The 22,203-nt window shown below is 44.5% G+C and overlaps 1 protein-coding gene across 13 annotated transcripts; it reads left to right on the top strand.

Annotated features, from left to right (window-relative positions):
• The first annotated feature begins 24 nt into the window (after positions 1-24).
• Positions 25-17,748, top strand: Znf260 (zinc finger protein 260). Of its 13 annotated transcripts, none has more exons than XM_060366640.1 (5): positions 25-162; positions 10,898-11,078; positions 13,161-13,268; positions 14,165-14,214; positions 14,601-17,748. In XM_060366640.1, the coding sequence occupies exon 5, from the start codon at positions 14,602-14,604 to the stop codon at positions 15,823-15,825; it is 1,224 nt and encodes a 407-aa protein (XP_060222623.1). In that variant the 5' UTR covers positions 25-162; positions 10,898-11,078; positions 13,161-13,268; positions 14,165-14,214; position 14,601; the 3' UTR covers positions 15,826-17,748. The 13 variants fall into 13 exon arrangements, with proteins under 13 accessions (XP_060222623.1, XP_060222626.1, XP_060222620.1 ...); XM_060366632.1 differs by adding an exon at positions 1,699-1,976 and having other exon boundaries at positions 49-162; positions 14,165-17,748; XM_060366643.1 differs by lacking the exon at positions 13,161-13,268 and having other exon boundaries at positions 10,898-11,066.
• The last annotated feature ends 4,455 nt before the right edge of the window (positions 17,749-22,203 follow it).

Here is a 22,203-nt window from a genome sequence, read left to right as displayed (position 1 = left end):
GGCCTCGGGGTCGCCTTCCCCTGGCGCTGCGCCCCCGAGTGCAGACGGGAAGGGGCGCTTCCGAGGCCCGGACCGCGGAGAGAGGCTCTCCCGCGGGCCACGCACAGAAGGCGTGGGGGAGGCACGGGGGTGCGAAAAGTTCCATGGGAGAAGCTGACACATGTATGTATATATGTGTGTGTGCATATATATGTGTGTATCTATAAATATATAGACCAGGCTGGCCTCGAGCTCACAGCGACCCGCCTGCCTTTGCCTCCCAGGGCGCTGAGATCACGGGCGTGCGCCCCAGCACAGGAACTTGCTAGGTGAAACCTAGAATGAAGGTTCCTACATAACTAACACGGCCTTGTGCTCAGTATGGAGCTCTTAGAACGGGAATTGCGCCCAAATTAAAGTGCAGGCGAAGATGGGGTGTTGAGGCGCCAAGAATAGGATTGCAATGATCGTCTGTCAGGTTCTGTGTCATTTATCGGTGATCTCCCAATGACTTCTATCCAATGAGATGTATTAACTGGTCATTCCGTGGAAAAAGGAAATGATAAGGCCCTACTGATCGACCGTCTTGAACCAAACAATATTCCATCTAAAAGCGCTAGTCAATCCCAATTGTATGATCTTCTTCTGAAGGACAATGCTACTGCCAAAAACATGTCATTATATTGATGAAATGATTTTAAAATGTACGAGACTTTGTAGCTTCATTTCATTTGTTTTTAGTGCTGCTGCCTGTCACTTTCCAACCTGTTTCCTCAAAGGGTTCATAATAGACTTCTTTCCCAACTCTTTAGGAAAAAAAATGCTTTCAATGTGTATAGCTTTTACTGTATTTTAGGGGCATTTAATTGAGAGTCTCAGTGAAAAGAATATTTACTGACACAAGTTGACTATAAATATTACACCCCAGACTGCTGGCTGCACAAGCGTGAGGGCCCGAGTTCAATCCTAGTACCCACAGGAAAAATCGGACACGGCGTGGTGCATGCCCGTGAGCTCAGTGCTGGACGGGCAGACAAGAACATCCCTGGGCCTCACTGACAGCACAGCCTAGAAGGGTCAACAGCACCAGGGCTCAGGAGAGACCCTGTCTCAAGATCTCAAAGTGGACGCACACACACACACACGCACGCACGCACGCACTCACGCACGCACTTTTGAGACAGGTCTCACTGTGCAGCCGTGGCTGTTCTGGAACTCACTTGTAAACCAGGCTGGCCTTGAACTCACAGAGACATGCCTGCCTCTGCCTCCCAAGCCGTAGGATTAAAGGCGCGCTCCACCACATCTAGCATATTTTTAAAGATAGGATATAGATATATGTATATATACATCGGACATGTATGTATATATGCATGTATAGGTATGGAGATCTGCTTGCCTCCGGCTCCGGAGTGCTGGGATTAAAGGAGTATTCATTATCAATAATTTGGTACACATTGTCACATTCTGTTTCAATTCCTGTTAATTATTTGAATAATACTCTTTTAACTTAGTTGTGAAAGGAATTCGACCAAGGAACTAGTTTTACTATACTTCAGTGCACGTAGGGGGAAAAGGAAATACTAATGTATTCAAATGAACCTTTTTAATATGTACACCTTTGGGGATTATACATCAATTCATTCATAATTACTAGGTGAGCAGGAAGACTGTTATGTGAAGCAGTACTCAGAAATGTCTTCAAAATTTGTTTCACAGATTAAGTGGTTTCCACAAGATCATACTGATCTCCCAACACCAAATTTCTTGGAAGACATCATTGTGTGAATGAACAGCATTGTTGGTGTTGGTGGGATGGTTCAATGGTTAAGGCTGTTCTTCCAGAGGACCTGAGTCAAATTCCCAGCACCTAAATGGCAGCTCTCAACCAGCTGAAACTCCAGTTACAGGGCATCTGGAGCCCTTTTCTGCCCTCCAAGGGCTCTGTACAAATGTGGCACACAACATACGTACAGGCAAAACATTCATACAATAAGGTAAATATTTTTTAATATTTTTTTTATTTTATGTGCATTGGTGTTTTCCTTGCATGTATAACTGCATCACATTTGTACATGCCTTTAATCTGAGGAGGTGGAGGCAGAGGCAGGCAGATCTCTGTGAGTTCACGGTCAGCCTGGTCTACATAGTAAATTCCAGGTAAGCCAGAACTAAATAGTGAGACTCAGTCTCAAACAAACAAACAAACAAACAAAAACCCACAACCACACTGCCAAGATGGATTTATAACTTCTGCTAATAAGATGTTGGTTGACAGCCAGGAGGTGCTGGAGCAGGCTTTTAATCCCAGCATTCGGGAGGCAGAGGCAGGAGGATCTCTGCTAGTTTGGGACCAGCCTGGTCTACAGAGAGAGTTCTAGAATAGCCAGGGCAACATAGAGAAAACCTGTCTTGAAAACCAAAAATCCAACAAAACAAAACAGAATGCTAGTTGTTTTGAATATGCATGAGTTGGACAAGGAATGATTATTAATATTTTCTTAAACTTGTTAATTTGAGAGAAGGTCTCATTTAGCCCAGTGTTAAGGTGAATTTTATAAAACTGTTTCTCAGTTTCTCTCTTAACCCGGTTATCATACAAATAACTGAGAATCTTTTATATTTGTTTAATAATAAGCTTCACAACACAATAACTAAGCCATTACTACTCAACGCTTAACCCTCTGAGCTGATTTGGCTTCTTCCCAGCGTAAATAATTTTGTAGCTTTTCTTGTGGAGCTCTCTCTCCTGGTCCCTCTTGAACATCTATCTGTGGTTGAATCCGTTATTCCTCTCCCCCCCCACCCCCCAGCTGGCAGGAAGTCTAGTCCTGTTTTCTCCCCTGATCAGTGATTGGCTGTAAGCTGCTTTATTGATGTATCAGGAGACAGTTGGGGAGCAGTGTTTACAGGACATTGAGACAGGAGATTCTCAGAACAAGGATTGTCACCAGGTATGAGAGGTACAGAAATCAGCATTTGAATTGCACAATCACCTTATGCGTGCAGCCCAGACTGGCCTCAAACTCACTTTGTAGCTGAGTAGAACTTCTGACCCTGATCTCTCTGACCCAGCACCTGATCTCTCCAGTGCTGGGCTTTTAGGTGCTTGCTACCATGTCTAGCTCTGTTTATGACTTCAACCTCTTGCCTAGTTTGATCCGTTTATCAGGAACAGTTTTTCTTTCTGGACATGTTGTAATTATTTTGTGAAGACTAATCACATTTGCAGGCTGTGATAGACGAGCTTTGTAAGAAAGAGTAAGCCCAGAACTCAAGGCTCCGCCCCCTGGAAACGGTGACGACATGGGAAAACCGCCTTCAGTAGGAACGAAGTGGAGAACATTGAGTAGCCTCCCATCTGTAAAGCATGTATTTGGTTGATTATAGACACTGTGAGTCAGCAGCAGCCTGAGGAATTCCTTCCCCTCTAGTGACTGCTACTGAGACAAAGTGGATCTTTGACTATAACCACAGAGAAGAATTTCAGGGTGAGCCAAGGTGGAACAAAGTGAGTTTATTAAGCACTTAGGTGGAGGGTCTATGGTAGTAAATAAGAGAAAGGTGTTGTCAGCCCTAAGGTTATCATGGCGGCATTCTCTAACCCGCTATCACAAATAACTGGACTCAGATACCTGTTTGATTTACAGTTGACTGACTTAGCTTGGGCTGGGCAGATATTTCCCTTACACTGTCTAAATCACCTCACCATCCATCTCCCAGCCCCCATCCAATGACATCCTCCTCAACCATCCTATTTTCCAGATAAAATCTTTGACATACTTGCTTTCATTCTCCATCTGGGCTTTATCACACCATTATCGGAGTCCTTCCGCCCAGATCCATGAGATTTCTTCTCCAGGCTAACCCATCATGGCGTCCTCCTTCTTCCTGTCTTCCGGTTCGTCTGTTTCTCATGATCCTCTTTTGAACTCCAAAAGCCTGTGAACCTTAGCCATGACTATGCCACTCTGCCCTGCCCAGGCAGAGGCTGTTTAATCAGCCAGTCAGACATGTCTTAGGCAGGTTTATAAAACAAGGATAGGTTTAACCAGATCTTGAGGCCAGGAACACACACATCAGACCAACCTCTAACAATTCCCCCTTTCTATCTAAAAAAAAAAAAGCCATTTTTTTACAATGAGAATAATTATAAAACAATTATAAAATCCAATAGTCAAGGCTTACAATTGGCAATCTTGAAAAAAAACATCGTATTTTTTTCTCTGAGGGTCTAAGGTTTTGTATCTAAGTTATTTTATAGTTTGTATCTATCAACATAAAAACATCTATCTAGACCTGCAACTAAGCTAATTGTAATACTATGGCAATCTGGTCTTTAACCCCACCAGAGACTTGAGAAGGAATAAAATTAATTACTTGAGTAAATAGGAAGTGCATATTAGTAGCTTCAAAAAATAGAAAATTGGCAGGGACAGTCTGCTGCCTGAACAGCCAGTTAAAACTCTCTATTACGCTGGAGCATTATCTTCAGCATCAGAGTGTTTAACAGACATATATATGAAGCAGGAACTATTTAGGACTTGCTTACCCTGTCTTGGCATAGTTTGGCAGTTGACTTGACCTGCATTTAAGCTTGCCCATTTTAGGCAGAATTCTGTCTATCATGAAACAAGGGCATTTTCTTTTTGCCCGAGTGGCTAGTTTGCCACATTTGAAGCCATCTCCATGTGGAGGTTCTTTGATGATCATCTGTTCTTTGAGGTAGGCTGGGTGCTGCCAGGAGATGACCTGTCTCATTGTCGAAGGATCTGCAAAATAATAAAAACATTTTTCAATGCCATGTTCTGTAGGTCTCTGAGGTTTTTGAAGACTTATATAATCTACCTATCTATAAAATCATATCTATCTGTTAAACCTAGGATGTATATTTTTGTGATAAATTAACTAGTGTCTGACATGACTATGAGTTGATTAACAATTAGCTTGCATTACCTAATATCCTAAACAATTTGTAGTGCCAGTTTAAAAGTATTGAATGTAACCCTGAATTTGTATTAGTATACTAAAATTTATACCAATATATCAAAATAGCAAAATAGACTTATTTTTGTATCAATATAGAAAATCCTATACACCAATGAGTATCTTTGAGAATAACAAACAAAACTTTAAATTGAGTAGAGTCAATAATCTACTGTTTGTAGTCTACTTATTATTCCTATAAAATATCCCTTTACTCCCCTTTCTTTTCAACCCCTTTTCTCCTTATCTAAGAAAGATAGAGAACAGAAAACAGAAAAGAGAGAAATCCCTAAGATTAATCTTGTTTGCTCTCTCACTAACTTATAACCATCAATAACTTATAACCATCTCCCAATGACAATAAACATTCATAGCCCAAGAAAACAACCGAAAACCTACCCTACCCTCCTTAAAGGAAATGGGCATCAAACTCATGGATTTCTTCCACATGATTTTTGGAGGAAGGCAATCCTTTTTGGCCCAAAGGAAATTGGGAAAAATGGTTAATTAAGCAAGGATTAACATTTGTGGTCCAGTCTTTGAAGGCTGAGGAGTTTCAGGCTTCATAGAATTCTTGTTTGGAACAGTCTAAAGTGCTGGAGCAACTGAGATCAGTAGGTTTTTTTCAAAGCTCTCTTGAGAGAAGGCTTTGATGAAGAGCAGCAACTGAAGCAGTTGAAACTGGAACAGGTAGGATGCTGGAACAGACATGTCAGCGTCTCAGCATGTTGAAAGGATGAGTCCTATCAGGTTTGCTCCAGCACCGTTGGTGTCCCGTTCTTTTGTTATGAACATACATAATTTCTCACTAGCATTATACAGTTCTAAAATTGTAAATGTATGAGATTTGCAGGATGCACGGATCAATTAAGAATGGCTCTCTGCTCTTTGTATGAGCAGAAGAAAGACATCTGTAAATTTTTATTGGCACCATATGGAAGGATGGCATGTACATGTCATGGGGATTCTGTAGCCGACAAGAATTATTGGCTGTGCACAGACATCCCCGTATCAGTCAGTTTCAGAGCTGTTTCCATGTAGTGGGATCATCAATGTAAGTTACTGTATTATTGAACATATAATCATGATCAGGTTGAAATCAAAACAGGGTTGTACGAACCTAAATATCCTCTCTGGGCTCTTGGGCACTTGTTGTATTAGGCCAAGCCACTACCTGTCTCCCGAGAGAAGGCCTTCTGTTAGAGAGACAAGCCGGTGCCTTGAGCAATAGAAAAGGCATGTTTTAGGTAAACTTTATATCAATTCCCTTTTAATTTAGAGTTAAATTAAGCAGACCTAGGCACTGTGTACCTGTTTAGGGGTTTAGGTCTGGGTTTTTGTGTATTCTGGCTACTTTTTCTTATCCTTTTTTTTTTTTTTTGATATGGGGTGGGCAGTCATGCCCTTCTAGCCAAACTTTATATAAACTCCCTTTTACTTTTAGAGTTTAAGCACACCCTAGGCATCTTGTACCTGGGTTTTTACCTCAGTAGTGGCTATTCTTTGGCTTGCCCCTTTTGTGATGTGGGATATAAGTAAAGGGCAGTACGCAGTCCCAAGACGTGGTGTGAGCGTCTTGAGACTTAGACGCACTTTGGTACTATTACAAGGACAACAATATAGCCCTGTCATTTTTCTCAGTTACATTAACACAGAACAAAAACAAAAACAAAACAGAAAACAAGATCAGGCCACAAAATCCCAGCAACCCCAGGCCACGCTGGAAAGCTCCGCCCCCTCCCTAACCCTTTAGGAAGCTCTCCTTTCGCTCAGGTCTTTGCTGCTTCTCTCCCAAGCAAGGCATTCGCCCTCGTGTGTTTTATAAGTCCCTTGTTTGGTCTGTTGTTCAGTGATACCTCTCCACTCAGCGCTGAGAGACTGGTGGACATCAGCTGCTTTTATATCTTCAAAGGCAGCGCAGCTTATGCGTCCCAGCTTGGGGACTTAACGACAAGGTTACCCATTAACAAACACCCCACAGGACACCACAGCACACCTGCAAACTGGTTTTCATACTGTTACACAGGGTCACAACCCTAGGAACATACGGTTACCAAAATCACAGTCCCACAACAGCTAATTTTCCTGCCTCTTTCGCCTGTGCCCAATTTTTCTGTCTCAATTTCCGTCTGGAGTCTGTGATGGTGTAGCAAAATTAGAGTTCACCCCCAAGAGTGTGGTACAACTCTCCACAGCCTGAGGATGGGAACAACCGGTGCCTTCTGGGAAATGTAGTTCCGCAGCGTACCACGGTGGCAAAGATGGCGCCCGGCCCCCCGGAATGCCGGGAAGGTCACACCTTGCTTGGAATCTCGCCCTGGAGGCGTGTAAAACCTAGTCAGTGATCTGGGCCGCATTCACTGCACACCTCGTCACACCACTGCCCTTCTGGTAGCACAGAGTGAAAGTAACAGTATCTGAGCCCCTTACTCCTTTTCCACCACCGGGGAGAGCGGCTGGGAAAAAGCAACTGTTACCCCGGAGAATTCTGGGAAATGTAGTCCACAGTATTTAAAAAAACTAGTGAAAGCCCCGCTGGGCCGAGGCCTTCGGGAGTGCGCAGGCGCAGACGCCGCGGCTCTCCATCATCGCCTTTGTCTTGGTGAGTTTTATTTGCGGGGCTCTGCGGGGCTCGCTTGCGTGTCCCCGGGCTGTGGCCGGCCGGGGTGGCCGTCGGGAAAGGTCTGCCCTCCTGCGAGGGCGAGGGTGGCGGAGGGGATGGGGACCGCCCGCGGCGACTGCGGAGCGGAGAACCCGCGTGGGTGGGGGCGGGGAGGCCGACTCCCGGGTGGGCTTGCGGGAGGGTGTGTTTGGGCTTGTTCCGAGCTGGCGGGAAGCTGGTTTCCAGTTGGTGGGCGTACGCGGGTGGGTTTCTAACACTTGTCGCGTTTGGGAAAATAAGAACGCGTTCTTCTGGAAAGCAGGAGAGGGAAAGGGGTGGATTGAGTGAGTAGTTGTAAAAGTGATTTAAAAAAATGTTAAAACAAGTCTGCACTGCAGTACCAAGCGAAATGTTTTCCCAGTGTTCCTTTGGGAAAAAATGTGGTTCTGTAACAGACTTCCAAAAGCTCCCGAGCCTACGCATCCCTAGGCGTTCATTTACCGCTTGGAGAAACTCCGGTTAGGTTATTTTTGCGTTGCCCCTCATTTACGGAATACCCCTCAGACGGTACTTTCCGCTGCTACAGATGCCTTAGAATCAGGAAGATAAATAATCGTCTCACCTTTGGCACAGAGAACGTCGAGAAAGCTGTTTCGAACTCAGATTTGTCAATATGCAAGGCACTTTGGCAAATGAAGACTCTTAATCTGTCCAGATGGTTCTCATGCCAAGTAGCTTTTGTTAACGTACAGATTTTCATCTAAGTATTTTTGTCATCCGTAAAAAATGATCATGACCACTGCCAACAACAAAAAAACAGAAAAACGGGGTCTCTCTTCATCGTCCTAGTTATCCCGGAACTCACTGTTATAGACTAGGCTGGCCTCTGCTTCCCAAGGCCTGCGTCGTTATGGCTGGCGCATGGCAATATTTATTTATTACTTTATTTATTTATTATTTAGAGCAGGGTTTCTTTGTGTAGCCCTGGCTGTCCTGGAACTTGATTTGTTAGACCAGGCAGGCCTCAAACTCAACAGCGATCCAGTTGCCTCTGCCTCCTGAGTGTTGGGACTAAAGGTGTTTGCCACCGCGTCTGGCTTGTCACATTTATTTTTAAGACACGTTTTTCTCTTCTTTTCTTATAAAGACTTTATTTTTAAAGTTATTTTTGTGTGCTTTTGGGTTTGTGGGCATGTTTCTGAGTGCCGATGGAAGCCAGGAGAGGGCATCCGAGCTCCTGGATTTGTCTTTTCAGGCAGTGGCTTGTGGCTGCTGGGAACCGAATTCATGTCTTCTGGAAGAGCAAGCAGTACATGCTTTTAACCTCTGAGCTGTTTCTCCAGCCCCTTAGCAAGCTTTTCAATCAAGTGAAAAAGTAAAGTGTCAGGGTCAGTGAGTGTGTGCGCACGAGTCAGGTATGTGCACAAGTGCTCGTGGAGGTGTGCACGTGAGTATACGGGGCATAGAGGGCAGAGGTAAATGTCAGGGCTACCTCCATGGCTCTCTACTGTTTGAGACAGGGTCTCTCCTGGACGGGGAACCCATTGGCTTGGCCTTGGTCCACGGTCTTCCGGAATCCCCTTGTCTCCGCCCTCTCCTCCGTGGACAGCTGTATGCTGCCATGTTTGGTTTCTTGTTTGTTTATGTTGTTGATGGTTGGTGACTTTTAAAAGAAAATAGGTGTTTTTGTTTTCCCTTTGACCTTGTCAGGGATTGAATCCCCAATCTTTTAGGGATACTTGGACGTATTTTCTTACATGTCTGGGTATCTTGTCTTCTTGTATAAATGAGAACCACATGCATTTCTGGCGTCTTATGGTCGGAAGATTCCCTGCATCTGGGATGGTTATGGTGGTTATGAGCCAACATGTCTGTTCGGGGAACCAAACCTGGGTCCTCTGCAAGAGCAGGAAGCGGTCTTAACCCCCAAGCCTCTCTGCCAAAGGTGGCCTGCAGCCCTTTCTCTTTTAGATTTTATTTTTATTTTATGTGTATGGCTGTTTCACCTGCATGTGTGTCTCTGTGCCATGTGCATACAGCCCAGAAGAGGACACTGGATCCTCTGAAGCTGGGTTTACAGATGATTGCTAGCTGCCCAGTAGGTGCTGGGAACTGAACCTGGGTCCTGTGGAAGAGCAGCCAGCGTACTTAACTGGTGATCCATTTTTCCAGCCCCCTTTTCATTTCGGGTTTTTTGTTTGTTTGTTTTTCAAGACAAGGCCTCATTATTTAACTCTGGTGTCCTGGAACTCACTGTGTAGACCAGGCTGGCCTCAGACTCCTAGAGATACCGCTGCCCTCTGAGCATGAGGGTTAAAGATGTGCATCACCACTGCTCAGGCCTCTAACTTTTTAAGGACAGGCTTTCGTGTAGCAAGGCTGGATGGAGCTCATCATGGACTTGAACTTTTGCTACTTCGGCCTCCACCTCCTGAGTGTCCACTCATACCAGTTTATTCTTTCTTTTTCAAGGTGTGCGTGTGGGGGGGTGTTGTGCATGTGCGTGTGCCTGTTTTTCACGTATGTGGGCATCTGTGGGAGGGTGGGGTTACATGTGCCCATGAGTGTGCATGCCTGGGGGAGAATGAGGAGTCACCTTCATCGATTCCCACCTCACTCAGGGTTCCTGGGTTGTCTAGTGCTGCTAAGCAGCTTGCTCCCTCAGTTCCTTCTCAGCCCCTGAGGCTGGACTTCAGGCCGGACGTCAGACCCACCCACATAGATGGACCTAAGTACTGTTAGCCACTGAGCCATTTTCCTGGCCCTCTGTTGGCTTCTTTTGAGACAGGTAGCCATGCCTGGCCCCAAACTCTCTGCCTTCCTACCTCAGTTTCCCAAGTTGCTAGCATGAGAAACGTGTCATCACACGTGACTCAATGTTGTTGAGGCTGGGTGGTGGTGGTGCCTGCTTTTAACCCCATACCTTTGATTTGGGAGGCAGAGGCAGGCAGATCTCTGAGGATGAGGTTAGCCTGGTCTACAGAGCAAGTTCCAGGGCAGCCAGGGCTACACAAAGAGTCTGCCTCATAAAACAAACAAAAACAAAAACAAAAAAACTGTGTTTGGGGGGAAATGACAGACAGCATTTAGACGTCATGACTTGGGAGCACGGTCTGTTCAGAAACCATGTTCCAATGGCAATTTGGGCAAACTCTGGAAAGTTGGCGTTATAGTTCCCCTATGTCACGTGAATTCTGAAAATGAGGTTCCTTCTGTTACCCACATCTGAAGTACATTTTGGCTCTAAGTAGAATTTGGTTTAACCTGAATGCCAAGTGTGCATGCTCACACCAGGGCCCATTTCCTCAGGCTGCTCCATTGTTTTCACAGGTCAGCCTCCTCGTGGCCCCCCAGGAGCTGAAGTTTCTCCACCCCCGAAACCTCCCGCGAGCCCTCAGCCTCCAGCCTGCCTCGCCGCTGCTGCTTTGATTTACAGACACAGGGTCAGAGTCCTGAGTTGCTCCGTTCAAACAAAGACTGTGTGTGGCTGAGAAGAAACGTGAGTCTGCAGGTGAATGAAGCCTTTTATGACGCCTTAATGTCCTTAGAGCTTCCTGAGAGTTTACAACCTCCAACGGGTGTGTGTTTGTTTGTTTACTGCGATCAGCTAGTTCCCGTTTGGAGGGACGGTTGCTGAGCATTCTTTGGTAGGTCAGTGAACTTTCCAGACGGTCCTCCCGACTCTCTGCTGCCGTTTCCTCACCTCCTGCAGCTCTGGTTGCTCCTCTGTCTTCCGTGTCGCTCGCTGGTCCCTCTGCTTCATATGCAGGCTTAAGATTAATGAGTGATGCTGTATCTAGCTCCACGAGGACCTATGACTACAGTCTCCATAGTACCTGTACTTGTGTGGATAAACACACAGATGTGTAAGACAAACAAACAAAAAAAACCTGTACATCTCTCGTGAAGATGTGATCTTTTTCCTTGTTACTGCTCTCTGACCAACACAGTATGGGAACCGCTGTGTTGTTCTGAGACGGAGCGGCACGGGGGTTGGTGTGGGCCTTTGAAGCCTCAAAGCCTACACCCAGTGACACACCTGCAAGGAGAGTCCACCTACACGGGACTTTGAAGGTGCCTGCTAAGCAAGCAGTCAACTAACCAAGCTACGCGCCTACTCCCATAGCACAATTCTTGTCATTGAAAAGCCCACATAGCTTCCTCCCATTTAGATTTCCCACATTACACTTGCTTTTTAGTTATATCTTAGGTCCAGTTCATTTGTCCTGATGTTTCCAGGTTCTCTCCTCTTGGATCTCTCCTTCCATGACTCCTTTCTCCTCTCCTCCAGACCAGGATGTCCCACCCTATTCTCTGCATTGCTCAGCATTGGCTGGCTGTTTTTTTAGTTGGCAATACAGAGAACAAATGGTGACATGTTCACACAAACTTGAGACAGGTGATTCTTAGAATAAGCATCACAATGCAATGTCCGGATTGAAACGATAGTGGGGTAGAAAAATCAGCATTTGAATGAACGAGGGTAAATTGTATACATTCCACAGGAACTTGTACCAGCAATTGCTGGTTTATGAAATCTGAGTGCAGTTCCCAGCACCCCTTGTTGGGTGGCTCACAAAGCCTGTGCCTAGCTGCAGGGAATTTGATGCCTCTGCTCTCCGGAGGTACCTGCACTCTCTCTCTCTCACACACACACACACACACACACACACATTGAATAAACAAGGAAAAGAGTTGGGGTTATCAGCTGTTCGTTTATATTCAATGTATAAACATAAACTTCTCAAATTCTATCACTCTGGCTATGATTTTTTTGACAAGGGGTCTCATTCCAGGCTACCTGGAAGTTATCTCAAGCTAACTTTGGACACAGACTGGCTTTTGAACTTGTGGCAATCCTTCTTCCTTAGTCATCCATGTGCTGACATTACATACATGAGCTACTACATTTGCCTGTATAATCTTTTTTGCTTTCAAGATTTATTTATTATGTATACAGCATTCTGCCTGCATGTACACCTGTAGGCCAGAAGAGGGCACCAGATCTCATTGTAGATGGTTATGAGCCACCATGTGGTTGCTGGGAGTTGAACTCAGGACCTTTGGAAGAGCAGCCAGTGCTCTTAACCTCTGAGCCATCTCTCCAACTCACCTGTATAATCTTTTTGTTAAGATCTGTCACAAATTAATTTTGTCTCTGCTTGGTACTCTTACTTGTAGTCTCTTTAGTCAAACTAGTTCAGTGCTGTCTGTGCCTTTAGTTTTCATAAATTCTTTTTTGCACACCAGTGTTTTGTTTTCATAAGCATTTTCCCCACCCCCTTAGTTCTTTTATTATTTTAATGGAATTTAAAAAAATCATGAGACAAATGTATCTTTAAAAATTCTTGTTTGTTTGTTTATTTGTTTGTTTTTGTCCTGGCATTCAGTGCACTATCAGTCTTAAGTGTTTGTCCTGGCAGTTCCTCATCTTTTATGTTTTCTCTTATTTTACTTACTGATGATATGTGCACACTTCATTTAAAAACAATTAAAGCTGTGTGCATCTGGGGATGTTACTGTGTTTGAGTTTTCTTCCGTACCAAAAGACTAGGCTTCAGTCATAAAAGTTACTTTTATTCTCCTCATGTAGTTGTCATCTTGGAGGCTTCCTGCTGAATTCACTCACCCTTTCCAGTTCTCTCTGAACTCTGGCTGCCTGGTTCAACTCAGCTCTTCTGGCTCAAAACTCCTCTCCAAGGTGACTGATTCAGCCTGGAACTGGCTTCTCTTGGCTTCTGACTGAATTGCTCTGCTTGGCCTCATACTAACTTTAAAAATATGTTCTAATCCTCTGGCTCCTCATTCTCTGGCTTGCTCTGGCTTCACCTGGCTTGTTCTCTCTCTGCAACCTGTCTCTGTACGGCTGTCCCGATACAACAGCCCCTAATTCCATGAACTGAACGCCACAAACTCAGTTCCACTGCACCAGCTCTTAAGAGACAAACTGCCTCAAACTCAGCTCCGCTCAACGGGACTGAACTGACCTGCCCGCCTCTCCCTGCCCTCTCTTCAATCTCCTCCCTTTCCTGTGCTGTTCTTGTGAGAGTTGGGCATTTCTGTTCTGTCAAATCTTTCTCTGATTCATCACTTTGTTCGTCCCTTAATTAAATGTCTTTGAGGTTAAAGGTGTGCCCTAAGGGTGTACCTAGATTCCAGCTGGATCACACAGACCTAGAAGGACTTTGGATGTGATCAGAGCTGCCATGTTGCTGGATTAAAATTCCTGTACATTCAGTAGTTAAGTCGTTTGTGTCTTGTGCTTTATTTTGTCTTGTTTCTAAGACAGTGTCTCATCTGTAGCCAGGCTGGCCTAGAATTCACTGTCTAGCTCATGTTTGCCCTAAATTCATTTCAGTCTTCTGACTCAGTGTCCCAAATTCTGGGATTATAAGTGTGACTGACCATGTGTGATTTAAACAGTCTTTCTTTAATGACACATTTCTACATTTTTCTAGCTAAAGGAAGAATCCGCGTGTTGTTAAGGATGTTAATGATAATGACAAGCTAGTTTATTGAATATTTACTGCATTCTAGACACCAACATTTTTACCCTTTAATTCTTTTCAGTGATTTGTTTTTGTTGTTGTCTTTTAGAAGCAGCCTCTGGAGTTTATACACTGATGAGGAGACGGGAGGAAAGAATTGTGAGTTAAGTCTCATCTTTCTCTATAGAAATAGACTAAGAACAAATTCGGAAAACCTAGGAAACAAGTATTTCCTCTGGGATCTTCAAGAGTTCTCTCCTATATATGAAGAGACTTTGAACTATCATTTACACACATCCATAATTTATTTGCGAAAATGAAAGAAAATATAAAGAAAGAACGATTAGCATAAAGACAGTGCTGTTTTTCAGCCCCTTCTGTAACCACGTTTCAGGTTTCCCATATAAAAAGTTTCTCATTCCATATTCGGCGTCACTAGATGCTTGTGATTTAGTATTGAAAAAAAAGTATATGTATTTAGTGAATGTGGAAAAGCGTTCATCCTTTCTCAGTAGATGCTAGGAGAAATTTTTTGTGCCTAACAGAATGCTGGAAAGTCTGCAGCCTGAGTCAGATCTTCTGAATGAAGAACTTGCTCCTGGAGAGACACTTTATGAATGTAACGAATGTAGAAAAACCTTTGGCCTGGAACAGAACTTTGTGGAACATAAGAAAACGCATAGTGGAGAGAAACTGCATGAGTGTACAGAATGTGGCAAAGAGTTTTCTCGAGTCGCCTCACTTACTCTGCATTTGAGAAGCCATGCACCGAAGAAATCCTACACGTGCAGTAAGTGTGGAAAAGCCTTCAGCCAGAGAGCAAACTTGCTGTCTCACCAGAAACAACATACTGAGGAGAAAGCCTATGAGTGTGAGAAAACTTCCGTCCCAGTGACAGCCCTCACTAGAAATCAGAGAAATGTGGGCAGTAAACCATATGTGTGTAAGGAATGTGGGAAGGCTTTTAATGGTAAATCATATCTCAAAGAACACGAGAAAATTCACACTGGAGAGAAACCATTCGAATGTAAGCAGTGCGGAAGAGCCTTCAGTCAGAGGCAGTACCTCATTAAACACCAGAACATCCACAGTGGAAAGAAGCCTTTTAAATGTAATGAGTGTGGGAAAGCTTTTAGCCAGAAAGAAAACCTCATCATACACCAGAGAATCCATACTGGAGAGAAACCATACGAATGTAAAGGGTGTGGGAAAGCCTTCATTCAGAAGTCAAGCCTCATCAGACACCAGAGAAGTCACACTGGAGAGAAACCTTATACGTGCAAGGAGTGTGGAAAAGCCTTCAGCGGCAAATCGAATCTCACTGAGCATGAGAAAATTCACATCGGAGAGAAACCCTATAAGTGTAATGAATGTGGAACAATCTTCAGGCAGAAACAGTACCTTATCAAACATCACAATATTCACACGGGCGAAAAGCCCTACGAATGTAATAAATGTGGGAAAGCTTTTTCTCGGATTACATCGCTTATTGTACACGTGAGAATTCACACAGGTGACAAGCCCTATGAATGTAAAATCTGTGGGAAAGCCTTCTGTCAGAGTTCATCTCTTACAGTGCACATGAGAAGCCACACGGGCGAGAAACCCTATGGCTGTAATGAGTGTGGGAAGGCCTTTTCTCAGTTCTCGACCCTTGCTTTACACATGAGAATCCACACCGGCGAAAAACCCTATCAGTGTAACGAGTGTGGGAAGGCTTTCAGCCAGAAGTCTCACCACATTAGACACCAGAGAATCCACATCCATTAAAACTCTATGAATGCCTTAGATACAGGAGAGCTTGAGCAGAATGTATGACTAATATATCAAAAGATTTATCTTACATTGAAGTTACACAAATGTGAGAAATCTTTCTGTAGTGATTTAAAGCTTAAACTATAAAGATATTTAATAAGATATATTACAGTATTATATACTCCCCAGACTCACAATAAACCTTATTAGTGCTACAGTTGTAGGATCCTTCTTAATGAACTTAGAGTCCAGTGGTCTTAACTAGGATAGCCTTAGGAAGATTATCAAAGGTATTAAGATAATATCAGCAATATAAAGGTTTGAAAATAAGAGGCAAAAATATTTTTGATATATGCTTTGGTATATGGATAATTTGTGAAAATCATTTTTTAAAGAAGGCATTTTGGGATAGGGTCTCCCTATGTACATAGCTCAGGATGACCTCGAACTCACCGTGTGGTCCAAGTTGTCCTCATGTTTCTGTTAATCCACTTACTTGTCCACCCAGTGCTGCAATTACAGATATCACCATGCCAACTCAAAAGTCTTTGTTGATGGAATTGTATAAACTTGAGGTCAGAACGGAATGTCGAATCTGGAAACATGGATGAATTCGTGGGAAATTGGTAACTGATTGTGGCAATATCCTAGATCGATGGGGAAATCGTGGAGGACTTAAAAAATAATCTCAGGATCATTAACTCCTTGTGTGGGAAAATAAGAGGCCTCTGATGTAATTTATTAAATATTTCTTAGGAATTCCAGTGTCTGCAGAAAGCAAAACTTTGTGTCAGAATTCTCTAAGAGGACGGTTTCTGAGAGCTTGGAGGAGAAAACAAATTTTAGATTCTAGAATCCTCAGCTATTGATCTGGAGCATTTATACTTATTCTCAAGGGGTTGATATGCCTGTGTAGGGAGCCATGTACCAGCTAGTCTGTTCATCACAGCATCTTGGTAGCAGAAGGTGGGCGCCTCTGTTTTTTTGCTTGTGAAGTAGATAAAGAAGAAAATGTAACAGTCATACAGTAGAGTACAACAGATGGAATCTGTGTTCACAACAAACCAAAACAATGTATCAGTGTGAAGAAGATTGAAGCAATGGATATATTGTCATTTTTCTATGTAAATTTGAATAAAACCAACTTATCAACTCCGGTACTAAGCATCAGTTTACGGGAAACTTCTGTCTAAAACTAGAATGGGGAAGGTATGTATTCAGTTCCCAGAAAGTGGCTGTTGCTGTCACAGTGACAGTGGAATTCTGTAGGAACGAGATGTGACAGAGCAGGGTAATTAAATGCTTCTTTAGTTCTATGTCTAAATATCTCCTTTTAATTAAAAAGAAAGGTTCCAAATAAATACAACAAATTGATAGTTCTATGTTGTGGCAACATGTATTCTTTGTTATTTTTCTTAAATGGATATGGATGAGGTACATATTCCAACAGTCCCATTGTGTGTGACTGCATCCCAAGGCCCCCGGTGGCTATCGGAAGCCCTGTAGAGTGCTTAGTTCTCTATATTAGGTGTTTCTATGTGTATATACACCTGGGTAGGTTTGTAAGCAACACAGAGCAACTTTTTTGTTTTGTTCTTCTTTTTTGAGACAGGGTTTCTCTGTGTAGGCCTGGCTGTCCTGGAACTCACTCTGCAGCTCAGGCTGGCCTCAAGCTCAGAGATGCATTTGCCTCTGCCTCCTGAATGCTGGGATTGAAGGCGTGCACCACCGCCCGGCTCAAACAGTAACTTTTTATACAGTGTAGTCACCTAAGTATATAACTTTCCCCTTATTGAGAACATTCTTGTCTTCGAGTACAGGAACTGCATCTTCACTTTTGCATCAGTATTCTCAGGCTTTGGAGCCATTATTAAGTAAGCATTGCTGTGTGGTTTCCATCCATCGATTGGACTCAGACTAATAAAATTTGGAAAAGTCCTGTTCTGGTCCTTTTTTTTTTTTTTTTTTTTTTTTTTCCTTGTGCTGGGGGTTTGGTCCTTTTGCATGAGGCCTGGATTCCTCGCAGCTCTAGAGCATGCAGAGAGATTGGGGAGTCTGTCCTTAGGTGTGGGTGAGCTAAAGATGGTGTCTTACCATGACTTACTAGCTCAGGAAAAGCCAGAAGCCCGTTGAATGTGTGATCAGCTCATTCTGCAGTTGGTCTGACTCTACTAGAGCCCCTGCCCCCACTTCCCTTAGCTCTTCCCCCTCAAGATCTTCCTTTGTAGCCCGGCTGTCCTGGAAGTAAGTAGACAAGGCTAGCTTTGAATTCACAGCAATCCTCCTGCCTCAGTCTTGGATTACAGGTATGTCTCAGGTGTGTGGTAGCTCACAAAAATTGTCAAACATTGAACTTTGTCAGGACCCTAGCATTTCACAAAGCATGGCGTGATCTAAAACAGACTTCATGCTCTCTAATCTGCTCCCAATATATTAACTTCCATGAGTGTTTTTCTTTAAGATTGAAAAAAAAAATTGCCAAAAGAAATTACGAACGGGCCTAGAAGAATGAATGAGAAACCCCCTCACCACTTTCTAAAGCAGTGAGATGGAATGTCTGACTTTTGAGGACCCAGATCTTCGGAGGAAGGTTAATGGCCACCGTAGGGGAAGGTGGAGGTCGGAACTACTGTCACTGAGTGGGCTCTTCCCGCACAGTTCAAGCTACCAGTCCAGCTGTCTTGTCACACTTGCGTCTTTTCTTTTAAATTGGACATGGAGCCTGATGGTTGTTTGACACAAGAGTCTCAGTGTGTAGCCTTGGCTGGCCTGGATCTCGTGGAGGCCAGGGTAGCTTTCAGCTCAGAGAGATCTGTCTCCGGAACGCGAGAACTCAGTATCTACCACATTTGGCCCACTTTTAGGAAAAGGTATGGGGGACAGGGTCTTCTGTAGCCTGGGCTGTCCTTGAACTTGCTAGATAGCCAAGAATAACCTAGAACTTGTGACCCTCCTGCCTCCACCTCTCAAGTTCTAGGATTTCGGGCATGCGTCAGTATGCCCAGTTGATGTGGTGGGAACTGAACCCAGAGCGTTGTGCATACCAGGCACATACTCTACCATGTGAGCTGCATCTCAGCTGTCAAACCCACAGTCACGCGCATTCAGGCCCCTAGGGTGAAGAAACCTGTTCTGCTGACCGGCTCAGTGTGTCAACCTGACACAGGCTAGTCATCAGTGAGAAACACGGCTCAGTTGAGGAAATACCTCCACAAAATCTAGCTGCAAGGTATTTTCCCGGCCCATTCCATTGCCGGTGCCATCCCTGGGCTGGTGGTCCTGGGTTCTGTAAGAAAGCAGGCTGAGCAAGTCGGGGAGCAAGCCAGTGAGCAGCACCCCTCCGTGGCCTCTGCACCAGCTCCTGCCTCCAGGTTCCTGCCCTGACTTCCTTCAGTGATCACCAGTGATGTGGAAGTGTACGCCAAATACACCCTTTCCTCCCCAGCTTGCTTTTCGGTCAGTGTTTTTGCCGCAGCACTAGAAACCCCTAAGACATGAGTGGAGTTACGACTCCTCACCTGGACTATAAGGCTCACATCTTGTGAGAACGCACTGCTCTGCAGTGTAGCTGCAGACAGACGTGGCGCTCACACACGAGGGAGCAGAGCTTGCAGCCTGACGCCCCCTTTCAGGCAGAATCAGGCCATTCAGGAAGGCAGGCAGGCTCAGGATGCAGCCCTGGCCGACCTGCAACTCCCTGTGTAGACCAGGCTGGCCTCAGACTCAGAGATCTGCCTGCCTCCGCCTCCTGAGGGTCGGTTCGGTTCTTCACACAGTTGCTTTTGGGGATTAAAACTCCGATACATTTGTAAGAGGGTACTTCTACACCAGGGAGAGGGCAACTGATTTGGGTGTTTTGCTTCTGTGGCCTGCCAGTTTGCTTTACACAATCGTGTTTTTTAAAACAAGTATTTCTAGGGTTTACTTATTTTGCTACTTTGTGAGTGTTTTGCCTGCATGTATGTTTGTGCAGCTCGTGCAGGTCAAAGGCCAGAAGAGAACTTCAGAGTCGCAGATTAACTGGAGTCACAGTCGCAAGCTGCTGTGTGGTGCTGGGAATCAGATCCAGGTTCTCTGGAAGAGCAAAAGCTGCTCGCGAGTAACCCCTGAGCCACCTCTCCGTCCCACAATGGTGGTCACTTGTTTTTTAGACTCTTGGTCGGTAGTCAGGCTCAGCCTCTCTAGTGTTGAGACTGCATCCATGCTCCTCCCACCACAGAGAACACCCTTCCTTGATACCCGATACCTCTGTGCTTGAGTGAAAATGCTAGACACCAAGGCCTGCTTTGACCTAATCTTAGGAATTGCTAAGATTGGTCAAGTGAAAATGGGGTAAGATGGAGACAACCCCCTGAAAAAGAGTGATAGAATATGACACTCAAGCTGGGCGGTGGTGGTGCGCACCTTTAATCCCAGTATTCGGAAGGCAGAGGCAGGCAGAGCCCTGAGGGCAGCCTTTTCTACAGAGTGAGTTCCAGGACAGCCAGTGCCATAGAGAGAAACCGCCTTCTAAAACAAAAGAGCAACAACAACAAGACTAAGATGTGCCGAATTCCAAGTGGAGAGGGATAAATGAAATTACTGTTGTTAATAGACATGGTGAAAACCTAAAAATTCCATTAAAAATAATAGAACCAAGGGCCTCTCCCAGAGATGGCTCCACCATTAAGACAGCTGTGGACCTTGGTTTGGTTCCCAGCACCCACATGGTGGCTCACACCTGACTGTAACACCTCTTCCAGAAGATCAAATCCCCCTTCTAATAGATTCATGTGGAAATGAGAGATGGTGGAAAGTGAGTTGGGCTAGCAGAGAGCAGAACAAGAGCCAGGAGAAGCAGTGCTGAGCCAGAGAAGATATTAAGACACAGTTAGGAGAAGAACCCAGGATGAGCCCACAAATGAAGTAACAAAGAAGAGAGAAAAAGATCAAAAGCTGCAGAATCAGGGAGGCATGTAAGTGGTGCCCACACATGCGCTCAGGCGCGCAGGCATGTCGGGCACCAAACAAAACCGCGCAGATTTCGCATGTCCGCCCCAGCTCTGAATAACGGCACGGAGACATTTTCTCCTCAAACTGTAAATTTTTTAACTTTTTCTTTTGTATCTTGCTCCTTTTCATTATAGACCTTCATAAAAGCGACCACCAATGACCACAGGACAGAGTCAGTACTAGGCTGTCTTGAAATCTGCTCTGCCTGTGCCACTACTCCAAATTCTTCAATTTAGCTCCTGTCAGTGTTCTAAGTTATACGTGTTGATCCCAAAAAGAGGGTCACTCTCGAATGTCATCAGGCTCTGCGGTAGCAGGGAGGAACAGTCTCAATGAACTGAGCCTCAAACAGCTGCGCAGAAGCATATTTATTGATTGTTACACAAATGTTGGGTTTTCTTGGGTAAAATGAGAAAGCCCCAACCTTACCAAAGCCCCAACCTAATCTATATGTTTCCTAAAGGAAAACATCATGTCCCTGCAACTTCGGTCCTTACTGTGCACTGTTTGCTGTACTCAATAATATGAGACATTCCGGGTGTGCCAGGACCATCCCGTGACCAAAGTCATGTAAAAGGCTGAAGCTCCTACAGAAAACCAACTCTAGATAACAGAAAATAATCACCGTTTTCTACACTATTTTTTCAGGAGCAAAGTACTTCTAGAAAACAACTCTTTAGTCTGATGTTTACCCACTATACAGTGAAAAGCTGTTTCATTCTAATACTTACCCTAGATACAATGATTCTGCTAAAATTCTACTACAAGCTTCAGGATGATTTTTTTGGACAAGGGCAGAAAGGGGCTGCAGTCTTTGCTGCTTTATCCGTTATCCTCATGGCAGGGAGCATGGCAGCATGGAGGTTGACATGGTAGCAGAGTCCTGTATTTGGATCTGCAGGCAGCAGCATGATAGAGATTCTGGGCTTGGCATGGGCTTCTAAAACCTCAAAACCCACCTACCCCCATGGACACAGTTCCTCCAAAAAGGCTGGACCTCCTAATCATTTCAAATAGTCTCAGGTTGTGGTGGTTTAAATAAAAATGGCTGTGATAGGCTCACATATTTGAATGTTTGGTCATCATGGAAGGATTAGGAGGTGTGGCCTTGTTGGAGAAAGTATGTGGGAGTGGGGTGGGGGGTGGAGATGGAATAGAGGATGGGGTAGGGAAGGGGATGGGGGTTTGAAGTTTCAGAAGTCCAAGCTAATGCGATTGGCTCTCTCTTCCTGGTGCCTACAGATCCAGGCATAGAACTCCGTTGGGGAATACTGTGTGAAGGTAGGTCTCTGTCCTTCCTCACTTACCTAAAGCATTCTCTGATTGGCCTTAATAAAAAGCTGAGGGCCAATATCTGGGCAGGAAGTTGAAGGGGGAACTTTCTGGTAGGGAGAAAGGGAC

The sequence above is a fragment of the Meriones unguiculatus genome, chromosome 14 (genome assembly GCF_030254825.1).
Source record: "Meriones unguiculatus strain TT.TT164.6M chromosome 14, Bangor_MerUng_6.1, whole genome shotgun sequence".
Classification (NCBI taxonomy): domain Eukaryota; kingdom Metazoa; phylum Chordata; class Mammalia; order Rodentia; family Muridae; genus Meriones; species Meriones unguiculatus.
Note: the sequence above shows the minus strand (reverse complement) of the source record. Positions and strands in the feature narration are given on the sequence as shown.

Excerpts from the sequence above, each read along its gene's own strand:
- Znf260 (XM_060366643.1), top strand. The coding sequence starts at position 14,602 with ATGCTGGAAAGTCTGCAGCCTGAGTCAGATCTTCTGAATGAAGAACTT.